The sequence below is a fragment of the Pangasianodon hypophthalmus genome, chromosome 24, assembly GCF_027358585.1.
Source record: "Pangasianodon hypophthalmus isolate fPanHyp1 chromosome 24, fPanHyp1.pri, whole genome shotgun sequence".
Lineage (NCBI taxonomy): Eukaryota > Metazoa > Chordata > Actinopteri > Siluriformes > Pangasiidae > Pangasianodon > Pangasianodon hypophthalmus.
The window spans coordinates 9,340,237-9,363,428 of NC_069733.1; the positions used below are offsets into that span (position 1 = coordinate 9,340,237).

General features: G+C 39.2%; 1 protein-coding gene across 2 annotated transcripts in view; it reads right to left on the reverse strand.

Moving 5' to 3' along the window:
* Window positions 1-23,192, reverse strand: part of adgrv1 (adhesion G protein-coupled receptor V1) — a 131,437-nt gene that overhangs the window by 46,677 nt on the left and 61,568 nt on the right. For both annotated transcript variants that reach the window (XM_034299190.2, XM_053228924.1), the window contains 18 exons: window positions 21,977-22,175; window positions 21,563-21,782; window positions 20,659-20,898; window positions 19,690-19,839; window positions 18,876-19,352; window positions 17,900-18,043; window positions 17,528-17,699; window positions 17,182-17,317; window positions 16,007-16,854; window positions 15,256-15,373; window positions 14,957-15,128; window positions 14,191-14,433; window positions 12,887-13,294; window positions 11,568-11,752; window positions 9,778-10,027; window positions 8,237-8,376; window positions 7,709-7,869; window positions 7,455-7,555 (listed from right to left, as the gene is read on the reverse strand). In XM_034299190.2, the coding sequence (XP_034155081.2) occupies window positions 7,455-7,555; window positions 7,709-7,869; window positions 8,237-8,376; window positions 9,778-10,027; window positions 11,568-11,752; window positions 12,887-13,294; window positions 14,191-14,433; window positions 14,957-15,128; window positions 15,256-15,373; window positions 16,007-16,854; window positions 17,182-17,317; window positions 17,528-17,699; window positions 17,900-18,043; window positions 18,876-19,352; window positions 19,690-19,839; window positions 20,659-20,898; window positions 21,563-21,782; window positions 21,977-22,175 (4,364 nt within the window). The remainder of the gene's footprint in view (window positions 1-7,454; window positions 7,556-7,708; window positions 7,870-8,236; window positions 8,377-9,777; window positions 10,028-11,567; window positions 11,753-12,886; window positions 13,295-14,190; window positions 14,434-14,956; window positions 15,129-15,255; window positions 15,374-16,006; window positions 16,855-17,181; window positions 17,318-17,527; window positions 17,700-17,899; window positions 18,044-18,875; window positions 19,353-19,689; window positions 19,840-20,658; window positions 20,899-21,562; window positions 21,783-21,976; window positions 22,176-23,192) is intronic.

The window sequence follows — 23,192 nt, forward strand, 5'->3', positions numbered from 1 at the left end:
AATCTCTCAAAGGTGTTCAACATGGTTGAGATTAGGTGATTGTGAAGGTCATAGCATATGATTTACATACATATCATTTTCCTTCTGATTAAACCATTCAGTGATCTTTCATGTCCTGGAAATGGGAATGTTGTCATCCTGGAAGACAATACTTTCATCAGAAAATATTTCATCACAGGATAAAGTTGATCACTCAGTTTTGATTTACAATGACAGTTCCATCTAAGCAGACCCAAAACATGGAGTTTTTATCCATGTTTCTGTGTACCTGAATAGTCAACATGAAATGTGTGTACCAGACATCACCTGTAATTACTTCATATTTACTCATTAATTAGTGTGTAGTTACCATACTGTACAATAAGGTGTCTACTTTGTGTTAAACGTTAATGCTTGGGTAGAAACTTGAGGATGGATTAACATGCAGCTGTCATTTGTATTGGCCAAAAAAATCCTAATTACATTTGTATAATTGTTTAAACATATAAAACAATAACGCACGCATCTTGATTAAAGGTTATCAGCTCATTAAAGTGATAAAGTCTTTGTTACGTGTAGTTGTCTACATGTATACATTTATGTTTTTGATGTTAGTGTCCCTTAAGCACCCTTAAGCATTGCTTGTACTGGTTTCTATTCCACCCTGTGTAAAAGTGAGAAACATGATGTACAGTACATACGTGCTATAAGATATCCTTATGTAAATATTTGACTTCATGTACTCAGTAGTAGCTGCAGAGTTTATAAAACTCTGGAAAACTGTATATAAAATTCTGTCATGTAGGAGTTAAGACGTTTATGTTGTGCACATAATCCTGGACCTGAAATCTCCAAGGAGCTGAGGAAGATTGCTTTTTTAGATTTAAAAAAAGAAGACAGGCTTAGATTTCACGTTGCATAACCACTCACTCACACACACACGTGGGTACTGCACCTGTTTATGTTCCTGACATGTACATGTTTACGTCTCTGTGTGTTCATGTAGCTCTATACCTTGCACTGTCACTGAGTGCAGCCTGCATACATTTGAAGCTAAAGACCTTTTTATTGCCCAGGCTTGCTAGCTAATTGCCCTAGTTAAATGTGTTATTGCCGCTCATATGAAGAGCCCTAGCCTTGATGACACACAAAGCCAGGTGAGCTTCACTGGGTAACTTTCCACTCACTACAATCTTCAGTTGTGAGAGGAAGGACAGAAGGAGAGACAGGTGGCTTGACCTCTCCAGCTGATATTGATCGTTTTTTTTTTTTTTTTTTTTTTTTTAGGTAACCCACTGATGCCCCCTGTTTATCAGCTGTGTACCTGATGTAGGTCAATGCTCGGCCGGCAGCCAAACTGCATAGTTATGATAATGCGTGCATGCTACTATCTGCCAAAACGCAGACATCAAAGAAATCAATGCAATCAGTTACCAGTTGACAGAAAGGACTGTATGAATCTTTTGGGTTAAATCTACGGTCAGTGGATAACAGCAACAGATAAATCTGAATGCTGATGAACTTTCTTCTTGCATAGAGCACTAGCAGTGATTAATTACAAACACAGCCAACCTGAGAAAAATGCTCAAAGCTAAGCGACAGGGTTGACAGCGTCGACAGCGTCGCAGCATCAAATCATACAACAGTCTGGAAAAAATGAGCTGTACTCTTCTATTACTGTGTACTTATTATTACAGGAAAAACTGAGTCATGTGTAAGTCTCAGTTCTCTCTCAAAGATTATCAAGTGGGAATGCTTAGTGCTGTGAGTAGGTTTTTCTTGGCTGCTAACATATTCCTTATAAGAGGTTGAAGAGTTCATAGTTTAAAGCAGATAATAATCAGAAAGTAGGGAAGAATTTAATCTTACCTACAGCAATGACAAACATTCCTCGGCAGAAAAAAAAAAAGAATGGGCCAGGCCAAAAATGGCAAAATATTAAGCTTTTAATAGTCTTAATGACAAATCATTGGTCAGAAAATTAGCAAGAATTAAACAAATACTGTAGCCAGGTACTGTCTCTCCCTGCTCTATCCATCCTGGTTCCATATATGAGCTTGTAATCAGGCCCTTGATGGGCTGCATCAGGTGTGGCAGATAACCAAATAATGACTAATCTTTAAAAAAAAAACATCCCAGAAGATATTTTTGGAAAATTCTGAACAACCAGACATTAGTTAGACATTAGACATGTGTTAGTTTGAATTTTACATCAAAGATTTTAATCATTTTCATGATTTTACCTTTACATACAAGACTATATAAGTGAATTTCCCTGTTTCTAGCTTTTCCCTAAACAGTTCAATGCAGCAAAAGTAAACGAGCAAATGGTGCCACAGGAGGTCTCAGGACTGCATTTGTTTAATTCTTGCTCATTTTCTGATTTGTTGTTTAAGACCATTAAAAGCTTAATATTTTGCCATTTTGGGCTTGTAGCCTCAAACAAAATTAAGTCGAGAGGCTATCACACTTGACTTATGCTACAGGCTATTATCTAATGAATAGTTTTAGAGTAACTCCGTAATTGCCAGTTGAGAGTCGACAACATGCAGTCATCCAGTATACAGTTTAGCAAAAGTTTTGAGCTTTTAGCTTTTAGGCGTACCTTCAACTGTGTTCAAGGTAATATCACTAACCAGAGCTGACAGGTTTCAACAAAATTTTCAGCCCAGCTACATCTTAAAAACCACACAAAACACTTGAAACCAAACCAAATAATTGGGCACTGGGAGACATGTTTCTTCTTCTCCTTAGCCGTTGCATGGGAAACAAGTATTTCACATGCATGAACATTATCCACTCCATAATCTCCCTTTTCCTCTCCCAGTCTTTGCAATAGTAGTGGTTCCGTACATCATAGACACACGGTCTGCAATTACCATTTTGTGGAAATTTATTCAATTTAACTCAGATTGTTTGTTATAAAACAAGATCTTGGTGGCCACTGAGTCTGTTTAAACTACTGTTAAACAATCTGGCAACCCTGTCATTAACTGTCCTGTCCACTCCTCCTCCCCAACCAAAATGTTCATAGAACGATCATGGGGCAGAGAAAGTCCTGCCCCAACGGATCTCTATTTGCACTAGTTGTAGCTCCCATTTTTGACCACTAGGTGCAATAATAATGCTATGGAAGCTAAGTGGGGCAGTGCATGTGCTGTCTAGTGACTGTGTAACTAGCTTATATCTGTCAAATAGCACCTTTTAAAAAAACATTGGAATAATTGGTATTTCAGTGGAATATGTATGGAGTTGTGAATGAGGACTTTATTAATATTTGTTGGATGGCTGATATATATAGTCAGACTCTGCCCTACGTGCCCATATGGATGTGCCACCACTGCCTTCCTGTCCTGTAAAGAATGCTGGTTTAAACTCAATTAGAATGAAGCCTACTAAACTGACTAAATAATTATTTTAGCAATACCCCATGAATATGATATTGTAGCTCACAGATAAAAAAAAGAGATCAAATTGAAGGATGAGTGTGCTACAGTAGCACGTGTGAGTGGCATACTTTGACCCTGTCCTCTAAAACCTTTAAAAGAAATAATGACAAAAAGTGCAGAAAAAAAACAACTTTAATTCACAGGTACTTACATCTGTTATGACTAATCCTTAAAGAATCACAACCTTTGAAATACATAACTTGGCTGCAAATCATGTGTGACTGATGACAGCCCTCAGTTTGAATAAGTCATGTGAGATGCTTAGCATAGTTCTTAGCATAGTTCACTAAAGTGGTTCTGCTTGAAACCTTTCCTGAGTCCTCTGTTGTAGTCTTCTATATAGAACGTGAAAGTGTCCCAGCTAAATATTGCACTGGATCAAACTAAACACTTGAAAAAAGAGCTGATCAACGTATGAAAAAAAATACTGGCCATAGTTCAGCGACTTTCGACTCTCACTACACTTTATTTATACTCTCTCTTCTGATTAGCAAAGTGTCTTCTGTCCAAGCTGTGTGATTATACAAAATAATGCATACCTTCTGACAAACTTTCTGCAGATTGTAGATCTGCACAACTGTGCTGTGGCATAACTTAATATATTTAGTAGACTTCAACAAAAAATCTCTAAAATTACTCAAACGTTTTGTGTTTTTAGCTATCATTGCTATTCAGTGTGTTAGTTGCTTATCCATACCTTGTGAGCAAGGAATTTGATGTACCTGGACCCTTACAAATTTTAGTTTCACATTCCTGCCTTACAGTGCTAGATGGAATATTTTTTTCCTAAAGCTGTAGGCAAATGAGCCTTATGCATATTCCTGCACATTTCTCAAATAAAATAAAATGCTTTGGATCATGACCAGTTCCTTTTCTCTCTACACTTTCCTCATTCTAACACTCCAGAATGGGCTATATGACACTACGTAACCTTGCCTTTCTGTGTTTAAGCTTTACCAGTGATATCTTGTTGTGAAGTCTCTGAGGTCACGCTGCTCTAATCTTCTCTGTACCGTAAACTTTGACATTTTTTCTGACATCCTAGATAGTTTTTCATGCCTAAATGTATTTTAGTCTTTACCCCACCAATGCGCTCTTCATTTTTTTTTTGCCAAACAGTTGATTTTTGACATATCCAAATTTAATCTGCTTTTCCTGATGGTCTGCTTCACTAGTGCTGCCACGTCTCTGTTCTCATGTTGAACGACAACAATTCAAACAAACTCCACATTCAAATTACACAGCCAGAATCAAATCTAGACCTTTGGTTAGCCTGGCTGTGCATGAACTAATGATACAATGACAGAGCTGGCCAAGAAAACAACTGAGCAGCCAAATACCACATGATTGTTGATTTACAGATAAACCAATAAAATGCAGGACTATATATAGACAAAATCTTTGTAGGCAATGTACATCAGTACAAAGTGCAAAGCCAAAACACCAGAAATGGTTTCATTGTCAATTTACTGATAGACTGCACTGCAAAAAGGATTTCAGTTAAAAAAATAACTCTAAACTTTTTTGTGTCAGTTGTCTTTGATGACACTTTCTATGAAGCATGTGTTTAAAATATGTTTAAAATTCTTTGTAAGTTGGTCATGTTTCCGCTTAAGCATTTTTGTAAACTCTAATAATGCCCCATAAAGCCCTAATAATGTGCTAATAAGTACTTCTTTGATAACAATCATTGTGGCATTTTTCATTAAAATGGCATGTTATCTACTGCACAAGCTCTATAACTTTTGAATAATTATAAAGCAACTGTAATATTTATGAATTATTATAAAATCTTTATAAAACTCATCATTAAATTCTTCAAGTGACGCAAGCTATTGTTGAAGGTTATAAAATGCTGACAAGGAATCATTTCCAACTTACAAAAAAAAACTATAAGCACAGTTATAGTGATTTACAAAACTGGGCTTTTTAGAAAGTGTGACCATTTTTCCTTCTCCAAATAGAAAGCATTAAAACTGACAGTACAAGCAGACAAGACAGACAAGTTTCAGCCTTTGTCACTGTAAGACGCACAGCTGCTCGAAATGGCCAGCATGGAATTTTCCATTCAAAACAGTGCGTGACAAGAGAGAAAAAGCAAAAACACTTAATGAATGACAGAATGCATACAGGTTTTTGGAGACGTGCTAAAGCCATGAGCATCGTCATGTAATTCGGCTTCACAATACTAATTCAGGACCAGTGGAAAATCCCCACTCTGGTTAAGGTCACCTGTTCACAAGCATCAGTCCACTAGCCACTTGCCCCCCCCTCCTTTTCCTCTGGTTTTATGGGGAAGGGAGACTGGAGATAGCTGGGTTGTCACCCTGGTAGCTCAAACGGATTTATTTAGATGTGTTCATCCAAGCTTTTATCATGTAATTCCTAGAAATATCTTTCTATGAATGGACATTAAAGGCGTGGAGAAAAGAGGTACGCAAGGATCACCTGGTGAGCATGGTTTCAAAAAGAAGACTACATGGTTCTACACTGCATTCTTTCATCTTTCTGAATAACCTCATGTTATTTTACCCATTCTGCAATAAAATAATGGACAGGATTAAAGTGCAAAGTAGTCAACTGTTAAGCTGAAGATTTTTGGGCCTGGACGTCATCTCATATTGTCTCATATAGATTGTTATAAACTAAGGATATGCATAGTCGTTTGGGCCAGTGTAGAAGAAAGCAGCAGATGTTTGCTCTATACTGCTACACCTGGACTTAAATATGTTATTTTTAAACTCTTTTGCATAAAGCTTGGCTCTTCATTATCATAATGCAAATGCAAAAATAAGGCAACTCATCAAAACTGGACATTTGATGATTGGAAACACATCACCTGTTTTTTTTTTTCCAACTTCTGCTGCTCAGGTTCGAGGAGCCTGTGCCCACTGTAGCCCCAGATTCCTGTTTCTGGCTGACAGGAGTTGAAGCTGATGTGGTCTTTTGGTCATTTGCTGTTGTAGCCCATCCACCTCAAAGTTTCAGTGTGTTGTGCATTTTGAGATGCTTCTCTGCTCACCATAGTTGCAAAAAGTGGATATTTAAGTTATTATATCCTTCCTGTCAGCTCGAAATACTCTGGCCATTCTCCTCTGACCTCTCTTTTCAACAAGGCATTTCATCCACAGAACTGCCGCTCACTGAATGTTCGTTTTTTTTTTTTTGCACCATTCTGTGTAAACTCTAGAGACTGTTAAAGTGAAAGTCCCAGGAGATGAGCAGTTTCTGAAATACTCAACCCAGTCTGTCTGGCACCAAAAACCATGCCACGGTCATGACACTGACATTTTGATGTGTGATGTGAACATTAACTGACCTGTATAGGACTGGTACAGGTGTTCCTAATAAAGTGGATGGTGAGTGTATTTCACTTAGAGATTTCATTACAAATGCATTTCTTGCCATGTGATGTGTTTATGTGGGTGTTTAACTTACATTTGTGAGCCTCTGGGACATTGTTTATTTCAGCTCTATTTGTTTAATTTGTTTAGTCAGACATGATGTCTTTCTGGTGTAACGAACCATGAACTGTCTGAATCATATTTAGTAGTCGCTGAGCTGTTTGTTCTTTTTTATTATGAATAAAATGATTCAGTTAATACTTGGCAAAAGCATCCAAGTATATATCTTATTGTATATCTACAAAATTGTGTGCTAAGAAATGGGAATGGACTTTTAAGCCTTCTTTTTAAGGCTACTTTGTTGTGTCTGAGTTAAAAGGAGGTCCTGAAAGATGGTAAAGTTTGCACAAGTTTGGGCCAAAGTGGGTTTAAAAATATCTTTGTGTCAGCAAATTTCAAATGTCATGCTCTCTGTCGCACCACCCACGTCAGTGTAGGTGGGTTCATTTCTGACCATAAGAATAGCAACTGGGCAAAAACAGGAAAAAACAGTCTAAGTTATGTTTTCGTCTGCAAAAATAGACCCTATACGGATGGAGAAAAAGGAACAAGCCTCTCACAAAACTGCACTTTTTTGAAGTGACTTTTTTTGAACAGTTTGTTCATTTAGAACTTGTCCTACCTGTGTCCCTAAGCAGGCCACCATCATGTGCGTGAGCAGTTTGGCAGCAAACATGGGGAATCTGGAGCACAGCACATGAGATATGATGGCCAAGGCGAAACCTGTGAAAGGAGACACAACACATATCAAACAAAGCAGATTTGTAATCTTTGTAACTAAAGAGTGAGGTTAATGAAACACGTTACTGTGAAGAAGGCGAGTCTTAACTCGCCAGGTCTATTGTGGTGTGTTTAAAGAATTAATCAGGCTTGAACCTGAGATGCAGATGAAGCCTGCAGCGTAGAAAGCCTCGTTGTATGAAGACAGAGAGTCGATCTCAGCGGACGCTGTGTAGATGGACAGATGTGAGCAGGCACACTCCACAAAGTTCTCGCTGTCATCTACTACTCGACAGAACTGACCATCAGACAGCCAGCTGAACGAGAGAAACCAATAAAATAAATATTCACACAGATTTAAACTGAATATGCAAGATTCTATGACCAATGATCGTATCAGTGGAACAAATGTCCCCACAAGGATAGAAATACCTGAGAGATTTGGCCTTGTGGGGACATTTGGCTGCTACCCACAAGGAAAATTGAAAAATTGCAGCTTTTAATAAATAAATAAATAAACAAATAAATAAATAAATGGAGAGTCAAAGGGTTTCCTTTTGGTTACTGAGGTTAGGGTTAGAGATAGATTTAGGTGTTGCATAGCATTAATTAACTGCATTAATATTTATGTCAGTAAAAGGTCCTCACAATGATAATAAGACAAAGGTGTGTGTGTGTGTTTACCTCTCAGCTGCCTGGTTCCACAGAAGGCACAGAGATTGCCGGGGTTTTAGCCGGCGGTCTGGTGTGTGTATGCGGTACACCACCTCTTTACCATCTGTTAAAGGTCTGGACCCCCGGCCCTGTAGACTTACAGAGAATACCTGCACACATACGCATGTGTGCACACACACACACACACACAAGAAACAAAAATATTCATAAATAACAAACTGGCAAAGTTTATATCTATGACAGAATACCAGGAATACACAAACATCTTCTTCTGGGAAACTGCAGTGTTGACAAACTGTAATTCTCCTTTAATAAACAACACATGTAAATTACAGTTACAGCATGCAGAGAGAAGAGAGAAGAGCCATGACTCGAACCACTCACTGCTAACACACTGACTGAACAACACTGCCACCATCTGGACAGTTGTTAAAGCCAATCAAACGGAGGTTTTGGTTGATCTCTACTGTATTGCATTGGTCAAGTTTCTTATATGGATGATATCTTCTTAATTCCAGTTGTGATTTTCCCATTAAAAATGTATATTTAAGAATCAAGAGTAAGTGCCCATTATGTTTTAATGTAAGTGTGTGACTGTTTTTGAAACTTTGTAATAAAAGAATCTGAAAAAAGGTGCTAGTTTAAACACTGTTATTAATCTTAGTTATTAATCTTAGCAAGTGAAAATATATTGAATATAGTCAAATTTATCTAGTATTTCCTACTGTAAGATTACAGTAAACCAAGATTTAAGATTATTTTACTGATTTTAAGCTTTAAATTTTCTTATTCTATTGGCAGGTCATTTTGCTTCTTTCTAGAAATTAATGCTTAAAATGGGTAAAATTATCTGCCAATAGAACAAGACTATTTCAAGCCTGAAATTAGTAATAATAATAATAATAATAATAATAATAATAAAGTATAGAAATAGGTCTATGGTAATATTATAATAGGAAATACTAGATAAATATGACTATATTGAAGATATTTTCACTTCCTTAGATGTCTTTTTTTGCAGTGAAAACTGAACCTTATTTTTCATCCTTTCCCCTTTTATTATTATGATGGTAATAGTATTCCCTTCTTCTTCTTCTCATCATCATTATTATTATTATTATTATTATTATTATGACGACTGAGTTATTATTTTACTGAGTATACTAGGTGTGTCTGCTATTCTATAAAACTAATGGCTGAAATCTGTAAACTTTTTAATTAAACACACCTAAATACCTACATTTTTAAGCTATGCATTTAAATTAAATCCTGCAGCTACTACCTGAAATATGAATAGGATCTGATGAAACCTTCCTTACACAAACATGAAACATGAACTTCTGCAGGAAGTATAAATAAAAGGTCATGGATCAATGACTTACTAATAAACATCTATCTCAGAGCCAAACAATCAATTGCTAGGAGCAAACATTTGGAAATTTAAAAATGTACCAAACCCATCTCTCAGCAGAATTTCTCATGTACTGAATATGTAATGTAAGGTAATTTGCCTGCTGATTTGAAAATGAAACACATTTGGCTTTGCTCACCTTGTTGTTGAGAGCGCTGGCTTTTGTGTTAGTGAGGAACCAGTGCTCAGTGTGGTACTCAATGAAGTGTATTTTCTGGCAGGCGAAGGGAGACATGCCACCCCCAGGCAGTACTGGCACCTCCAGCAGGGCATCGGGCAGGGTGAAGGTATCGCCGTTCGTGCCTGTAAAGCTGTGTGCGTTGATGTCTGTGGGATACCAGTGGTGCGCTGTGATAGTGAAGTAAGGGCATGTGTCCAGGGTCCTTCCTCTGTAGGAACTGCATAGAGGAATCAAAGTTAACCCTTGTATTCTGTTTGGGTCAAAAGGGCTGATTTTACAAGTGCATAGGGTGCTGTGTGGGGGTGGGCAGGTCTGATGTGCTGGTCTGAGTCAATTCACACCCCAAGGCAAGTTCCTTTATCAAAGGATTTAAGCTGATCACTTGTATTTACATCATACCAGTATATTCTGTCATATTTAGTGTCATTTTAACACATATTTCACAGTGAACAATTCAGGAAATAACATTTAAACAATATGACCATATGTTCTGCTGTATTTGAGGTGACACACACACACACACACACACAAGGGTGATCTGTGTTCTCCCCCACTTGGGACTCCTTTGATCACTCTGGTCATCACATTTGGTCTCCCCCAGCTGCCTTATCTAAAAAATACCAACCTGGCTCCATTTGGTCAAGGACAATATAGGACTTTGAAAGTTCACTCATGGGAATAAAAGGTTGCAACTCTTAAGCTGTGAGAGACTTCCATCTACCACATAGTGTGTTAGAAAAATTATCATCCCATCTCAGTGCAGACACTGTTTCCATCTGTCACTGATGCTATTCCAACTTCATCCAATTCTTGGTTCAGCTCTGTTCATGGTCTTGTATGTTTTAATTCCATTTTACTTATTGCTTGTATTTTTCTTTGTATTGGGTAAAGAATGGATTTCTTCCCTCAGAACTCATTCTTTTTTAAGTTAAATTGATGTTCTAACCTCTGACAAACACCTATACAGGCTACTGCTTGCATATTTATAATGACACTCTGTGATTAATCACTACATGACTAAAATTTAAATAAAGGCCTCTGAGACCAGTGAATCAAATAGTGAAAAGCTCAGTATTCCAGACTGAGAGATTTAGACAAGATAATTGATTGGAATCAGTTACATTAACCTTATAAACTGGAGTCAGATAATTCAGTTACATAATTGAATATCTGCTTAATAAAATTAACACACACATTTAACCTTCACCTGAACCTATCCCCTCAATGGTTTTACGACTGACAGGGGAAAACTTAATTTGCATAGCATAGCAGAGATTTTTGCCCTGCAGGTGCTTGGCTCAATTTCAGTAATGACCATAAAACATCATTTAAAAATCATAAACGTGAAACAGCAGCCATCAGGAGGATTACTAAGCGTGTGGGTGGTTTAACCTATTTCCAGGAATTTTATTTATATTGCTTATATAACTGAAATTAACATACAATACTCAAAAGAGAAGAACAGGACCTTCAAACAGTACAGCTGGATCCATGGCTAATTGATGAAAAGAATATGAAGATTAAACATATTTTAACATATTAATTGCACACTACATTACCTGAAATGCTAACTAGGCCTCAAGCCAGTCATGGTCAGTTAGCATTACATATGATCACAGCAATGTATCCCCACCATAACAGCCATATTAGGATTAATCACTTTTATGCAAAATTTCCCATTTGGTACAGCAGAGAGGCTTATAGTTCCAGCAACTTAAATCATGCAATGGTATATTTGAAACTCTTACCTCTGGCCATCTGTGCTGCATGGTGTGTCACTGACCAGTGAGAAGGCAAAACGCTCGGCTACTGTGGCCAAATAACTCAAGCCTCGTGTGTCTTTGCGGCTTGGTTTGGCAAGGGCGCAGAGGAGGTCATAGGTCAAAGCGTGACTGCTGTCTTTCAGAGGAGTCTGCTCGGCCTCACTCAAGATCTAGCATGAGAACATTTTCAAAATATAATCCATTCCAATCCATAAAGCTAACCAATAATATCATCTTTATGTAAATGATTATTTCCTCTAGCATGTTCTGTGCTGATCAGCTGATACAGCATTATATTTAATCTATCTCTGTCTTTACATGTAGTTCCCAAGTCCAACAAGTCCAAGTTGCTGTTTGCTTCTATCATCAATACCTAGTGTTGCCTCATACGAAAGCCATTAACCCAGCCACACAGAATCAGCAGATCTAGTGAGGACATCATCTACACCTCCACTGCCCTACATATGACTCTAAATCTGGAAATCAGAGAACTTAGCTCTTAGTCTAATCATTAATTCTCTGCTTAACACCATTTTACTTAATATGCCACTGTATAAATTAATGGCCAAGGCCTTAGCTTATTCTTCACCTGGCACTAGACGATACACTGGTGATTTCATGCAGAGATGAATCAATTTATTCAGAGGAGATTCATAACCTTGTGGAATAACAATCTAATCCTCCAAACACCAGTAAGACCAAGAGCTCCTCATCGACGTCAGGAAGTTCAGACCGGATGAACAGCACCTGAGTCCTATACATGGACTCAATTTTATTAATACCTAAGCCTTGACTTGGGCTTATGAGACTCCTACTTTGACTTGCACTGTTTAAGTAAAGTACATAATGTCAGTGTAAATTACTGTTTCTTCAACATTGAAATAACATTAATTAATTAACATCAGACTACACTATTATGAACTACTACATTTCATTAAGGGAGCTAAAGTAATTTAAATGTAATTTTTAATGGTGGCAACATCCTCTCTCTCATTTCACACAACCCTTTCAAGACTTGATGAACTCGACTTGAGTGGCAACTTGGAGACTCAGCATGGATTTCAAGTCTAAGTGACTTGACTATAACACTGCATGCTCTAGTTTTCTTTACTGATGATATTGATGAGCAAGTTCTGGGGTGTCCACATTTTAGAAAACCTCTTGTGGGCTTGCCTACACCATCTCCCTAGTTAGGCTACAGAGAACACAATTTCTGCCCAGCTTCACATTTTAAAAAACATATATAAACACATGCTACTTATATAAACTCATACACAATGGCAAACCCACACACTCATCCTCACCTTCCCTGCTGCGTCCAGCACAGCGGTCATCTGTTCGTGCGTCATGTCTACGCTGACTTTATTAATAAGCCCTTGCAGTACACGGTTGATCAGTGTCTCATCCAGTGGTTGATGGAGCTGGTCCAGCAGTGCCCACACGGCCTGAGCTTCAGTGTCCGAAACCAGAGTCACATTTGCCATGCCATACGCTGGGTGAACCCGGGCACCTCCAGTGGCTTCGGAGAGAATTACGCGAAAGCGTTTGGGTGTGGGGTTTGACGAGCCGACGCTGGGTGTGAGGGTGATGTCCAGACCAGCACTGTGCTGGCCAATATCGAATATAAGCTCACCACTGGCCATGATGAAATCTACGTCAGCCACGGCAGGCCAGATCAGAGTGGGACCAATGGACTCAGCCTTCGGCAACTCCTGTGGAGAAATAAAAGTATAAACCAGTGTTTTTTCAAAGTAACCAAAAAGTAGACAGAAGCACTTTTTTTGGTATTTCTCCAGTTTAGCTGGATAAAACGAAATAAAAAAAGTAAAGTATTCAGTTAATGTTCTTGGACTTCTATTATACATAAATGTGTTTACAGGAAAGTGTGTCAAAATACTTTTATGTGGCATTTGCACATACAGAAATGTTGGTGGTTTCTTTTATGAGAAACAAATAAAATATAATCAACAGACACAACGATTTTCAGACATTGAACAGCGTATGGTCTGAGAAGCTGTTTATCATTCAGACAGCAAAATACCTGACTGAAAAACAGCCAAATGGACACCTCCTTTGATAAATTGTTAAACCTTATTGAAAAAAAAGCTTGATGGATTGGCTACAGGGATAGAAACAGGGCATCTGATTTCTAATTTCAAGAGTACTTGAGAGAAAAAAGCTGACCTAACCTATGCAGAGTGGAGATCAAATCAAAACAAGAAAGAAAGAGAGAAGTGAGAGGACATGAGAAGTAATCCTTTAGGCTGATACAGTCACTCTGTCTTCAGCTTGTCAAATTCAGTTGAACTGTATAACCATATAATTGGCCTTTGAAGTGAAGGGTTAAGACTTAAGACTTGTCTAATTTAGTCCAAGATCAGAGTTCATGTCACATTCTTAACCCTATTCATAAGGTCTATAAGGTCATATTATATAACCTGGTGTAGAATTGCATTCTGAGTAAAGTAGTGTGTGTGTGTCTGTCTAATAACCTATGGGCACCAAAGTGGGTTATTACCACCCCTTCATCAGCAGTGTGATAATGAATATAATATCTCAATGACCATGTGTTTGTGTGTGAGGGTATGTATGTGTCACTGCACCTCACCTGCAAATGGTACTTCACAGATATAGCTGATGCCACACTGCCCTCCCTGTAGACCTGCAGAGTGACTCTGTTTGCTCGGAGCGTGGCCACAGGCAGCCGGGAGCCCACGGCAAAATACACCAGCCCTCGTGGGTCATCACTTTCCAGCATGGTGATGTTAGCGAAGCGGGAACTCTGATTAATAGCAGCACCGTCTCCTACTTCATAGATCTCAACCAGGAACCACACCTGGAACTCCGGCTCCTGCAAACAGCAAAAATACAGGAGAAGATTGAAAGATCTTGTAGAGTAGAGTGGCTGTCAAAACTAACACATTAATAATGGATTAACGCTACTATTTTTTATGCCATTATGCCATCCTGCTAGTTTGATCTTTTGATCCATGTGTGGACTTTAAACAAGTGCATTAAGCATGATTGTTTAAATTATTAATTATTTGAATCATTTCTTAGACCTAGTTTATAACACTAGACAAGTGAAAGTATAACACCTAGTGTGACAAGGCACCAGTAGAGTTTAGGTCTCTATTGATAAACTGACAATTGTCTAGAAATAGTTAAAACACTACTACGACACTATAACATCCTAGCAATTAAAGGGCTGTTCTGGCTAGAGGAACTGGGCTGGAAGAGAAAACTTTAAAGCTAGCATTACATGCTGTGGAAGAAATTAAGATGCATCAGAGAAAATGAATGCAAGAGAGAAGGAGATAGACGACTGGACAGCTGGTATTAGTTTCTCAGACAGCCTCCTCTTGCCTTTGTACCTGATCTGGTCGGACCTCCAGATGGAGGAGACAGAGAACCTGTCCTCTCCTGCACAGCACCCTGCCTGAGGTCTGCTGCAGCTCTTGTGTCAGATTAACCCCCTGACTGAGCAATGCTGGAGCTGTGGGGCTGAACGTGGCCCGCCAGGACACGAAAACATCCTCAAATGCTCTGTCATACACACAAACCCAGTGTTAATCCTGTCCAGCACTCTAACTCTGGCCAACAACATTAACATTATATATTCTATAATAATATGCTATACAGACTAAGAGACGAAGAAGTGGAAGACGTTTACCTGTTTTCCTGCCTCTGGAGGAAGAGTATGGCTGTCCTGTTGTCTGAGTCTTCATCCAGAACCTGGCCTGACTGAGAACTCAAAGTGAAGCCCACAATTCCATTGTGAAAATCACTCCCTGCGAGAAATACATTATAGGAAGCAGTCATCATACAAAACTGGTCAAACATTTGCTTAGACTAGTACAGAGAGCAGTTTGTAATTTTGTGACAAGCATTCCCATTTCATTCACATATGGGTGGGTTGATTTTTAGGAGAAGGGTCTTGAGCATCTCTTGCTTGGCCTGAAGGTGGAGCTAATTTTCAGAAAATGTGAAAGCCTAAATTTAGCACATGTCAATTTTTCTAAGGCTTTTTTTGTTTTTTTTTAAATATATGTGACTACTTTAGATATAGGAACACTTTGCTTTCTATTTTTCCAAAGCTTTGCTCTTTTGTATGGGGTGGTAATTGTGCCATATCACAAATATTTCTGCACAAGTTCTACTTGCAAAATCTATAGTTATGTACACACAATCCCTTGACTCATTAAAGCCTCATTTAAGAAGCTTAAATGAGTATCAGAATGGCCCTTAAGTATCAGAATGGCCCTTAAGATGTCAGTTGGTATTCACCGGGGGTAAAGGGGAAGTCAACAAGTGTGCATTAAAGAAAGTACTGGAATGCAGGCTATGACATTAGGGCAGATGTCAGTTCATGGTCAAACAAATCTATTTATGGAGTGACAGCACAGGACAAACAATGTATTTACCTAGAATAATGATTTTGGCAAAGAAAGTGACGCCACTCTCATCCGGCGAGCTGACGATATGTGCGCCCCCCTCTGGTTCACTGAGGTAGACATAAAAGACCTCCTGCCCCTCCGGCTCCTGGTCATCTAGAATAAAGAGGCTGACCTCAGCCTCTGTTTGCCCCTCCAGCAGAGTGACCATCTGCGACTCAAGTGTAAAATCGTCCCCTTCCCTCGCCCATGTCCCATTGTGTTCCTGAAGGAATGGAGCCCCATGCAGCTCCGGAGAAACGAGACCACCATCATAAACTCGAACCTGGGCACTTACCACCCCTGTCTGCCCTGCTGTCCTGCGTACTCTTAGGACAACTTTTTGAGCTGGAGCCCCCTCCAGCCTGTCTTCAGAAATGCGGCTGATCGCTGGGCCAATACTTAAAAATCCAAATCCAATGACGGCATCATTGGCGAGAATGGTGATAGCAGAAATACTATTTTCAGCTACAATACGTGGACGAGCACTAAGAGAGGTATAGCCTGCACTGATAATGCGAACATCAGTCAAGTTCACATAAAATGTCTCATTAGGTTCCATCAGTGAGTCATCAAGAACGGAGATGTTGATGGCGGCAGTTGTTTGGCGGCCTTCAAAGAGCAGCTGCCCGTCATGCACTGGGGTAAAATCTTCACCAGGAAGGGCACTACCTGGCCAGGTCTTGTAGTAGACCTGGGTGCGGTTGGTGCGAAAGCCATAGAGGCGTTGGACGTAGATAGTGATGGTGTGCACGTCCTCTGTAATAGCCAGCTTCTGAGAGTCAGGATGGAATTGATACAGTCCCAGTGACTCCACCTCTGCCACGGTGTAACCAGGTCTGAACAATCACAGGAACACAATATGTAAACATAGTATCAATGTCATCGTATACCATGGCATGCACCAGCTATTGATATGTATTATATAATATGATGAGAATATATATGAGGAACACTTGATCACTTGATGGAAGTCAGAATGATTTCTGTCAAAAAATTTTAAGTGCCATTTTATTAAATACATTAATGAAAAAAAAAAAGAAATTTTGATATACAGTTCCACAAGGATCATTTGAGCTCAGCTTCATTAAATAGGATACAATGATGACAACAAAAATAAAAGTATAACTACACGAATTTAAAAGGATGCATGATGCAGGTATTACCTGAATCTGGCTCCTCCTGGTGACAAGGAGTCTATAGTGGTCAGGTGAACTGCATGTGTAACAGGCACTGACGTATTATACTCAGCTATAAAAGATATGATTTTGCTCCTCTGGCCATGAGACAGGGTCACTGTGCCTACAGACAAAATGCAAAAGCAAACACGCCATTAAGCAAGGCTAGGAAAAGTGAAACCTGCAGGGATCTATACACTATATCCACAATATATAGAAATTTACATTATTAAAGCTTTGGCAATAATTTTTTTTTTCATATCCTCAGTCTCTGACTTGTTCCACGGTATGAATATCTGTATGTCCTCTGTGTCTGAGTTTGATGATAACTAACCTGAGATGGGAGTGATTGCTCCGGGCTGGTAGCCTGATGGAGTCTGTCCAGGAGGGAATCCAGCTCTCCACTGCACTGTCACATCTCCATAGAGACCCGTCCTGTTGACTAACGCATCGCATCGGCCGCTCCTGACATCAGACACCTGCAGATCCAAGGAGGCAAAGCCCACCTGGAAAGAAGGTGATTAATTTACTACAAAGAATTGTGATACTGCATTTTCTACAACACATTTGTGAAAATATATCAGTTTTAGAAGTACAAATATAAAAAAACACTTCTGCTCATAGTGTATGTGTAACTAGAGTGCCCTCTGGTGGCAAATTATTTGTATTTTTGCATTTTAGCTGAATAATAAATATGGAAACTGACTTCAGCATTGGCAGCCTCTTCAGGCACAGACACCACGGCAATCCTCGCATCCAGCTGCACACGGGGAGGAGAGCTGAGTAAAGGTCCTATCAGACTCACATTCATCAACTGCACCGTGATGTTAAAACCTGTTACAAAGAAAACCTGCAAAGAAGAATAGGATGTTAATGGAAATGTAGATTTGTCTCCAACTTCTCTATATGTATGAAGTTATTCATAAGCATGGTTTCAGTCCAGTCACCATGGCCCACACAACAACACAACGCATCTACTACTTACTGAAGTACACAGCAGTTACTTCCTGGATTCAATCACTTTATTAGGAACACCTGCACACTTGCTCATTCGTGCAATTATCTAATAATGTGGCAGCAGCACAATGCATATAATCATGCAGATACATGTCAAGACCTTCAGTTAATGTTCACATCAAACATCAGAATGTGGACAAATGTGAACTCAGTGACTTTAACCATGGCATGGTTGTTGGTGCTCTCTGGTCAGATTTGAATATTTCTGAAACTAACTTTGCAACATTCACTTTGTGGATGTTCTGGTAGCAGAAATGGCTTGTTAATGAGAGAGATCAGAGGAAAATGCCCAGACAGAAAAGTTAAACCTTGAGGTGGATGGTCTACAACAGCAGAAGACCACATCTGAGTTGTGGTCCTTACAGCTAAGAACAGGAATCTGAGGCTACAGTGGATACAGACTCACCGAAACTGGACAGTTGAAGATTGGAAAAACATTGCCTGGTCTTTCTCCAATCTTCACACTACACTTTTCTTTCAAAGCTACACTTTTAATCTATTTGATTTTACATGAGATGTTAACATTTTAGTTACATTCTCATTAGATCCCTTTTCTTTTGTTTCACTGCATAATTAGAATAAGATTTTCTCCAAAGAAATTGTGTAAAATGGAAAGCATGTACAGTACATTAAAATAATACCATCCAAATATGTGCATGACAAACCTGTGTGCTAAGTGGCACAGTGAAACGGGCAGAATTCTCTCCATCCTTGATCACAATAGTCCCAGTAGATCTGTCCTCAGTGAAGCTCTGGCCAGGAGTGGGATAGCTGATCTGGTATCCGACACTGACGCTGCCAAACGTCCCCGCCAGCCTGCTAATGTTCAGCGCCAGGTACCTGCTGCGGTCAGTGGCATTCACAAGCAGCTTCTGGAGCTCACTGAAAAGGGCAAACACTCCATGTGGCTCGTCGTTGGCTCGGACCCGGAGACGGACACTGCTGCGGTTGACATCAAGTTCAGCACCACCATCCACCGAGCTCAGACGGACTGTGTAGACCTCCTCCAGCTCAGGTACAGGGTCAGGCAGCAAGGTAAGGATGATCTCTGCTAGCCGCTGACCGGCCAGAATTGTGGCTGAGCCATGAAGGGTGAGAAAGTCACCTGTTGTGTCTGTGTCACTGAGGATCTCCCAGAACACCTGAGGAAAAGCAATAGGGCTGGATGTAATAAACAATTTTCCTATTGTGTATTATAACATATTCCATAAAATTCAGTAAAATGTTAGTTATCTGTGTCATATTGAAACTTTCTATAAGTGCTATTTCTTATTACAGACACTATTAATCAAGGTGACTGGACTTATATAGTCATATAATCTTTTAAATGGGCCACTACTAATACATTGACTTGCTACTAATAAAGTCCTACATAAAATGTCTACCATAACACTATAAAAATGTCCTTGGTATAATGAGATAGAAAGAGGATGAGATCTTTTATTCAAAAAGAGTTGTGTGAGTGTGCATTATCCTTACAGTGATATTTCCCATGACTCCTTCTCTGCGTGTGATAAGGAGGGAGATGTTAAGCGGACCTTCATGGTCTGCAGGTTCACTATAAACACGCTCTCTCAGATCCTGCTCAGTGAACTGCACTATGCCATTCGGGTCACCAAACTTTGCAATCTGTCAAACACACACACACACACACACACACACACACAAAAGAACAAGAATTCATTATGTAGAGTGCTAAGTAAAGTCTATCTAAAGATAAGTGTATTTAAAAAAAAAAAAAAAAGGTTTTGACAGTAATTAGCTGATCAGTCAGCTCTTCAAGAAAGGGAAGCATTTTTACAGACTTTCATAGATTTTTCTTAATTTAATTTCCCCTCTTGGGTTGGATTAGTATAGTGACAACATGGCTTGATCACAATAAAATAAGTCATTGACAAAGGATGATGTTTAAAGACAATACATATATTCTCCGCGTGAAAACATGAAATGCCACCGTGAAACCAAAATTATAATATCAAATTGATTTGTGCTAGAAGAGAAGAAGAAGCCTTTATTTATCACATACACACTACAGCATAGTGAATTTTTTTTATTTGCATATCCCATCTTGTTAGAAGGCTGGGGTCAGAGCACAGGGTCAGCCATGATACAGCAGCCATGGAGCAGAGAGTGTTAAGGGCCTTGCTCAAGGGCCCAACAGTGGCAGTGCTGGGGCTTGAACCCCTGATCTCTAAACCCCATTAAATCTTTTTTTTAAAGAAATTGTTTTTGCCATTCAGTCATGTTAGTTGACTTTCTGGACTGTAAGCAAGGAATTTTATATAGCTGGACCTTTACAGATTTGACTTGAGTACCCATGCTCTACAGGGCACCAGTTTTGAGATCACTTCTATGAGCAACAAACAGATTAAATTATATTTCATCCAAACAATAACATTATGAAATATATTAATACTGTGCTCCGTCAGTAGTGTATCAGTAACATACCCGCAGTGTGACAGAGCCTGCTCTGGGGTCAACATCCATGTCTCCATACAGGTGGCTGAGTCTAATTACAAATGTTTCCTCCACTTCCACCTCACCATGGGGCAGAATCTGGAGCTCGATGCTACGTGTTCCCCCTTCTCCATCTCTGAAATGGAACGATCCATTCACAGGTTCACCAAAATCTGTGTTTACAGATGGCAATACTTCATTTGTGTTGGGTCCTAGAATGTTCCACGTTATCTGAGAGAGAGCAATAACATTTCACAATTAGCATTACTGTCTGAAGAGACAAAACAAGTAACAACTGGAGAACTGGAAAGTTGTAAATGATAAACGCATTTCCTCTGACTTTTAGACTTTAAATCAGTGTCAAGTATATTATTCAAGTCATATAGAGCAATTTATTATCATATTAATTAGTTAATTAATTCTTCTTATTATTGATAATAGAAAATACTGCTAATATTCTTAAAAATGCGTTAAAGTTTTATTCAGGAAAATCTGAAATAGGCCATCATAAGCTCTGTGCTTTCAGCAGAATATGCTTATTATGCATTACAATGAAGGAATTATTGATATTCAAACACATCTGTGGTTACACTACTGAAAATGTTGCCTAGTCCAGCAAGTTGCATAATTAGAGCTTTAAATCAGTCAGTATATTTCCTACATAAAGTTAACACTGTGGTATCCAACACTCAGCTGCCCCTCTCATTAACTTGACAGGTCATCTATCTATTCTCGGTCAGCTGTCCAATCCCTGACCCCCATTATCACATTGCTGAATGTCTAAAGCAATGGAAACATCGAATGGAAGGTTTTTAAAATCATTTCCCCATATGTGGAGTACTTGTGAAGTGCGCATGTTATGACATTATGAGGTCATTATGTAGATGCTGCTCACCGTGGCATTACCCACCACCCCCCCGAAGCGCTCCAGAACGAGGCTGAGCCTCAGTGTGCTGTCAGGGTTTGGGATGGAGATCACACTTTGATTGACGAATCGCACCATTCCGCTGGGTGAGTCGCTTTTAGCAATGGTAATCTGAGCGATGAGTCGGGTGCCCAGGATTGCTCCTCCTGAGGCTGCGGTAAGCTGGATTTCAAACACCTCATTATATTCCCTGTGAAAATGTATGGGAATAACTTCATTTCATCTCATCTCATCTGATTTAATTTGTGTTACCATTCATATAAAATATGAGGTATCACAACCATTTTAAATGAACAGGATATTCAGATTTTAAATCCCGCACAATAACAAAATATTTCACAATGTTAAATTGACTGACACGTGAAAGGTCCAAACCTCACTCACCTGTCCAAATCGTCCACTAAGGAGACATTAATGTGGCTGACATTCTGGCCATGCCTGAAGGTTAAAGTGCCGTTAGGTAGGACATAATCTGAGCCAGACTGTGCAGTCAAGCTTCTGGTTATGTAGTCGACGCTGACCTGCCCGTACATGCCCACTCTCCTCAGGACAGGGATAGAGAAAGTGCCAACATCCTCCTCAACTAAAACCAATAATAAAGAAAACAGATAATCAACAAGATATCACATCGTTTTTAATCTTACTGCTAAAACTCGATTTTATCCAACACTGCATTGCAATTTACTAGTGTTCATTTTCCATTGTCTGTTTTTTTGTGGCTTAAATTCAAGCTGTTGTTCTTTTCAGCTGTTCCTGTTAGGGGTCACCACAGCAGATCAGCCACACGTTTTACACTGGATGCCCTTCCTGACACAGCCCTGAGAGTACAGCATTGGTTCCCTGCCTTGGAATCGAACCCAGGCCACGGCAGTGAGAGCACGGGATCCTTAGCTGCTAGACCATCTGGGACTGTGGCTTAAATTTAAGTACTTGTTTTAACGGGGGAACTGAAAAACTCATTTCCCTAAGACCCAAGAAAAACCTGGCAAACTCAGAGGTGTGAACTGAACAAATGAATGTGTGGTGGTCTGGAATAACCTGATGTTGCTGTGAATTCTGGCAAACAGCAAAAAGACAGCTATAGTCCTACAAAGAGCACACTGGGTAAGGAGCTGCTTTGAGAAATACAGCGGTAAATGCAGTCAGTCTGCCTACAGCTGGCTAAAACCATGCTAGGTAAGTGTGATTTCCTCACACAGTACATGTCAGGCTTTGATGAAGTTGTAGGACAGCCATGTGACATAGTGACATGGACATACTGTATGTAAGTCCAATCAATTTAGTTTATAATCAGATACTGGTTGTCTGTAATGCTCTGTAGTAGAGGAGGAATCTTTAAATGCAATTTTCTCCCTTTTCACTTCTGGGCGTCAAGATTTTAAAATGCTAGAACTTTACTTGTGCTTGAGCTACATGGGAAAGAGAAACAAATTTTATTTCAGGATTTACTTCAAATCTGTAGTTTTTGGAGCTGTATATAGTAGAAAATATCAAATTTTCACCATGTGAAGGCTTTCCCCAGGCCACCACACACAGTATGTAAACTCAAAATAATAACTGTATTCCTGTATATCTGCTGATTTATATTTTTAAAATTAAG